The sequence below is a fragment of the Neopelma chrysocephalum genome, unplaced genomic scaffold, assembly GCF_003984885.1.
Source record: "Neopelma chrysocephalum unplaced genomic scaffold, ASM398488v2 Primary Assembly neopelma1_22b, whole genome shotgun sequence".
NCBI classification, from domain to species: domain Eukaryota; kingdom Metazoa; phylum Chordata; class Aves; order Passeriformes; family Pipridae; genus Neopelma; species Neopelma chrysocephalum.
Genome location: NW_020897690.1, coordinates 28,674,856 through 28,680,855, shown reverse-complemented (window position 1 = coordinate 28,680,855; position 6,000 = coordinate 28,674,856). Strand labels below are relative to the sequence as shown.

At 37.4% G+C, this 6,000-nt stretch overlaps 1 protein-coding gene across 5 annotated transcripts in view; it reads left to right on the top strand.

Moving 5' to 3' along the window:
- The window catches only part of PIGN (phosphatidylinositol glycan anchor biosynthesis class N), a 107,970-nt gene that overhangs the window by 97,590 nt on the left and 4,380 nt on the right, over window positions 1-6,000 (top strand). For 4 of the 5 annotated variants that reach the window (XR_003534064.1, XR_003534065.1, XM_027682271.1 and 1 more), the window contains one exon: window positions 1,453-1,505. Coding sequence is in view for 2 of the 5 variants with exons in the window: in XM_027682271.1 (XP_027538072.1) it covers window positions 1,453-1,505 (53 nt within the window). In the remaining 3 variants the exon portion in view is untranslated. Of the gene's footprint in view, window positions 1-1,452; window positions 1,506-6,000 lie in introns of those variants that run through there. The other variant, XR_003534066.1, reaches the window with a different exon arrangement.

Genomic DNA, 6,000 nt, shown 5'->3' with positions numbered 1-6,000 from the left:
TAATGTTACCATTCTGAGTTTTTCATATACTTTACAATCAAATTCCTAGGAAAAATTTAAATAAGAATATCAGTTTTAGCTGTGGGCATGGTTTAGTTAATTTTTCAGGAATTTTCAACCTTTTACCCACACCAGCTTCCCTTGAAAAAGAGAAATGCATTACCCACCAACTCTGTTAAAATTGTCAGAATCCAAGAGATCAGCAACATCTGAAAAGACACTTCATGCCCTTTGTTAGGAAATGCTGTCTTCAGAAAGCTTGCATCTGCAAACCAAGCTAGCCAAAACAACCCAAAGCTGAACAATACCCCAACATAATTTTTGCAGATTAAAAGTATGCTTTCGTTGTCCACTTAAACTGTCTTCATCCAACAAGCAGTGCCACTAGCTGTCACAAGGTAAACAGAAACCTTTTCAAACCAGCAGGTAGAGCTGGTGTTGTCACTTCATACACTCTGTTTTTGTTTTGTCCCTTGGAGTGAGCTTTCCTGATCTTATATCCTAGTACAGTGTGATCTGTGAATATCACCCGATAGGAAAAACAGTGAGTAAAAATCCAATAATTACTAATTTGTCTGTAGAGTGAGAAATGAAGAAGGTATAGTTATATCTAGTTTCAAATAAGTCTGTATGACTAATCTGATTTTGGATAATTCCCACAGGAAAAGGATTAAAATACCATTAAACCACATTCATAACATTTCACTAATAAAATCAGTATAACTAAACCAAAAGAAGCCTGCAGGTATTTACCTGTGTGTAAGAAGCCCAGTAAATCCAGGTATTAACATCTCACATATTCTTCTATTTCGGTTTAAGTATTTTAAAACAATTAGCAAGTATGCACTTGGTATACAAAAAAAAAACAAAAACAAAACCAAACACATATTACTGAAGAGGTTTGATATGCAGGAGCTCTGCATAAAGAAGAGAGGAAGTTGCAGGACAAAAAAAAGAGAATGGGGTTTGTGATCTTGAATCAATGTGGCCACCAGCTAGAATTAAGGGAACTCACTAATAGACAAGTACTGTCTTCTCCCAACATTATTCCCACTTTACAGGTGGGGAACTGCCAGAGTTGCCTGAAGAAATTTGTGTTGAAATTCCATGAAAACTTTTAGGCACTATACATTTGAGATCTTGTTATTTCAAACAATAAGGTGACTTGGCTTTTCTTATTGAAAAAGCTCTGGTGTTACTGTTTCTTACAAGCCCAACTAGACAGAACTTATTGCTTCTTTAGATGTTTTTGTTTGATAGCATGTTAAATCTATTTCTTGTTCCTAGATTATTCTTTACTGTGGTCCAAATGAGCATTCCTAGAAGTGTTTTGCCCTTATTTTACTTGAAGAATTAAAAATTTGGAGTAAACAGCCTGAAACATAGGGATTTAATTTTCTGTTTTGAATTGTGCAGTGTTAAAGTACTAATCAAAGTTGTTTTATTTCTTAGCATTTTTTCTTTTTGGTGAAAGATTATGGAAGCTGGCTGGATATTGGAACAAGGTACAGTACCTTTTTTGCCTCCAGTGCATTTTAAAGGCTCATAGGTTCATATTGTTGTTTATCTACTCATAACTCTTGTAATTTTTTCCAATTATTCTCCTTAATCTAATGATTCAGGGATGTTTCACATACTTGAAACACATGTGCACATGTATGTATACATATCTCAAGCTAAAACTTGTGTCTGAAAATCTGTGCCAGAGCAACACAAAATAATGAATCTAACATGGCAAGAAATACAGTTAGTAGGATTTGTTTCATTGCTAAGAGTAATTACACAAAAAATATTATAACTACTGTTTTTAATTTTAATTAGTTGTAATCACTGTTAAAATAACAATTTATCAAAGTTGTTAATTGTCTTGTGTCTAGTTAAGCCTCCTTATGCAGTCCACTGTGAATTCATGAACCTTGTGTAAATATGTTGGTGACTACCAAGGCCCATACATTTATCCTCCCTCTGCTCGGGGAAAAGTTTAGCTTTAGCATTTAAACATAGAAATCACAGGTAAAGTGAGAGAATTTGTTTTGCATTATGAGTCATATTGACCTCTACAGCATACATCGTGGGGCAGGTTTTCAACTATGCAGTCTTGTTTGTGAATAGTCCACAAATAATAAACACCAGGAATACACATTTCAGATTTACCTTCCCTGAGTTGTGGAAATAGATAATATGCCATAATAAGCTTAGCGGGGAATGCGTCGTTACTAATCCAGCCAATCTGGTCACTTGACACTGTTATTTAAACAGAAGTTGAATAGTGACCCATTGTTAATATTCCGTTTAGTCTACTTTGCTGAGCCCCCATATTCCCAGCAGCAGGTGCATGCATGGGCACATACGTGTGCACACATACTCTACCTGTTTTCTTTCAAGGTTCCAATTCCTGCTTATAGCTACCTTTTGAAGGTTCCTAAGGGGCAGAGATACAGTTGGATCAAATAGTGAAAATGATGCTTTAACATCACACTTCCTTGCTATGGTCAGTTTATGGTAAATCAGATGGCCTCATCCCTTGGTTTTAATTCCTATGCAGATTAATAAGGATATTAAAGACCTCAGAAAATTTCTGTTCTGCTGGGTAAGAAGCTTGCTAACTAGGAGTTAGCAGCAAAAATATAAATTGTTACAAGTACTCAAAAGCTTCCTCTCTGATACATGGCCTTCATAGTGTAGAGCTTTACAACAGTGAGGCATTGTTTGATCCATTTCAGCTGGAAGTTTGCCTTATTCTGAAGAGTTTAGGAGAGCTCGTTATGCACCACTGTAATTCTGCCTCTCCGCATGTGTGTTTTGATCACTGAAGAAAGCACTGAAAAAGGCCTTTCAAAAGAGTAATTTGTGATTAATTTTTAACGTGGCAATGCATAATGTTCAGGCAGTCTCTGTCATTACTTCACTTTTGAGTACTTGACTCTACCTCCTATGTTATTTTATTGTAGTCTCTTTATATTTGTTTTGTATGTATGTGTGTACAGGCACATAAGATAAAAATAATGAGATTGCATAAGAAAAGAGGTGAAGCCATAGGGACAGTGCTGAAATGGTCCTGCTTTTATATAGCATAAGCATTATTTTTGCACCAGAACTTTTTCCTCTGAGCAGATTTCTAATGTGTGATCCTCAGGCCTTGGCAAAATTAGCAAGCAACAGCAGAAGCTTTTTTTTGTTTATTCCTGAAAGGGAAGATGAGCTTCGTGGGGGTTTGGGCAATTCCCAAAACCAGTGGGAGTGAGATACTAATGTGGCTTTTTCCTGTCCTCCTGTTGCAAGTGCAGTGACAACTCTGTGACAATTCTCTGCAGTGTTGTCTGTTGCTGCTTTGACAGCAAGGTCTGAAAATATCCTGTCTTAGTTGAAATTTTACATGTTGCCAAAATTTTCCTGAGAAGGCTGAGTCGGTTAAGGAAATGATGGTTCTTTTTTTTTTTCACCCCCAACTGTTTGTATCTGAACAAAACCTGTATAGGATTTCTCAGAACAAAGAATAGGAGCACTCATAGGGACAGCTGCTCTTCTGTTTTCTTTTCTTTTGGGGGGGGGCAGGGGCTTTGTTTGTTTTGTGACACTAATATGAAGTGTGTGTGAGCAAAAATATCTGGATATCTGGATTTGTTTCATTACTGGTTACCACATCACTGAAATCACAGGTGGAAAAGCAGCAATGTAATTGCTCAGTGGCGGTTCATTCCTCTGAAATCTGTTAGAGTCCAGTGGTATATGTGCCACATTTGTAAAGCTTCTGATGTATGTTTCCATACTCATTCTTTTTTGTGGTCATGGCTTTCTATGGATTTTCTAATTACCACACTTTAAAACTTTCGTATTTCCTCTCTCTTACCAAGAATATGCAAGTTCAGCAGGAGACTCTCATTAAGCAATACTTGTCTTTTCCAATACCCGAGTTTCATGTGGAAGGGCTGGATTTAAATCCCTTGCGATAAAAAGACCTTCACTGCTTTTTTTATGCTGATGTTTTCTTTCCTAGTGGATCTCATTGTTTGGAAGTCAGGTTTGTTTACTGAACTGACATTTCCTTTTTTTTAAACATTTTACCCCTAACTCCTGACTTCTATGTCTTGTTCTACCATGTCTTAACTACATGACATGTCATTTTACTATGCCTCATATTTGTATTAACAATATGATGTCTTTATTCTCCTGATTGAATTCACCATGCCACTTAAGTATTGTCTTTGAATGAAAACGGATTTCTACCTTTTCCACTCTTCCAGTTCATTAATGAAATGCTGAGCAACAACAGATCCAACATACAGTCCTGTATTACCACATTCAGCAAGTTATCAACTGATTCCCTCCTCACAGTACATTATCAATTACCATAAATATTTATGGCTTCTTAGAAAGTTTTAAAGCCCCTTTTCTTAATGGCCATGCCAAAATCAGTGCGAACTTGTCTTTCAGGAGAGTGCTTTTCATTGTTTTGGTGTAATAACAGGATAATAATCTTGTGGTGAATGTGGAACTCAAAGCAGTGGCTTACACAAGCTTCTGAGGCCTGCTACCCTTTACCTCTATATCTTGAGGTAACCTAAATTGCATCATATGCAATGTCACTAAAATAATTTCTCTACGGCTTAAAAGGCATGTTTATCTGTCTCTATCTATAGATCTCCAGAGAGAGAGAGAGAAATAGCCTTTAAAGCCTACTATGTCTTTACAGTATATGCAATTTGTAAATAGCTTTACAATCTGATAGTCAAGATAAACCTTAAAGGTTCTTTATATGACTATTATATAGCTTTATACAGACACATACTGTACTGTTCCCTCTTTTTATAACAGTTGTTGGAAGATAAAGTTATGATCCTAACTGTTCCTCTGCAGTCTCGAAGGTCCGGGGGCATAGATTAAGCACGAGTCTGGTTTTGTAGGTTTTAGGGATAATGGAATTGATTTCAGGGTTGGGGTCCTGGGGTTTCTTGGTCTGACTATTAAAACAAAAACGATGTGTTTTGTGATTTGTTTTTTGTGAAACAGAGGAGAGAGGGTGTGGAATCCTGGCTGTAAATGCAAGAGACTTAAAATTCAGAATCTAAATCTAGAGTTGCAGGGTGTGCTTGGGAACAGTCCCACCGTTCAAAATAGCATGTCATGGAGAAATAATATTTTTGGACTCTTCTGGAGAGTGTTCTTCACTTCTTGCACAAGCTGTTTTTGTTTTACTTTTGTTTCTAGTTTTTTAAGTGCTATGGTAACTTACTCCATCTTCTTGTCTTTCCAGCTTCTAATCAGATGTGTCATCTCAGGAATTAGCCTGTCTTGAGAGAAAGCCAAGTTTTGGAACAAGATTGATTCCAGCCCCCCAGCCCCTCTCATTTTTGGCTATCTTAGATTCTTCTTGTCTTTGATTAGTACTTCTCACCAATATACACTGTCACAAAAAAAGCCAGGAGATGGTAGTACCTCATATGTTCTCCTTGTGGTTCCTTGCCACCGAAACAGGTGTCTTCCTCCCTGATAAAGAATTTTCCTACCACTAGCTTTGCCTGTTGACGTTGATCCATATGTAGGGCACTCACCTTTCCATTGAACAGCATGGCCTTACCGTAGATCATCCATGATCACCTACACCTGCTACCTCTACCATCTCATTTGCAAGTGTTGCCTCACTGTGCCCCATTATGCTATCCTCTTATATCTGTTTATGTTTCTTCTTCCTCCACATGGATCTAACTTGCCTGGAGCCTAGAATCTCGCTCCCTTTTCTCATTGGCTCAGGTTTGATTTCTGATGCAGAAAGCTTGTTTTGAGAATTACCTTCTACACTGTAACTACAGATCCAGTCAAGGATGCAGTTCTGAATTGTATAGGGATCAAGATTTTGACACTGCTGTTTGGCATATACTCGTAGGAGTCTTGCTTTGTTTGTTTAACTGCAGCATTACCTCAACCTAAAATGTAATTTACCAGGCAGAACTGCCCACAGGCACCACAGTGTGAGTTGCTGATAACCCCAGAGATGCTGAC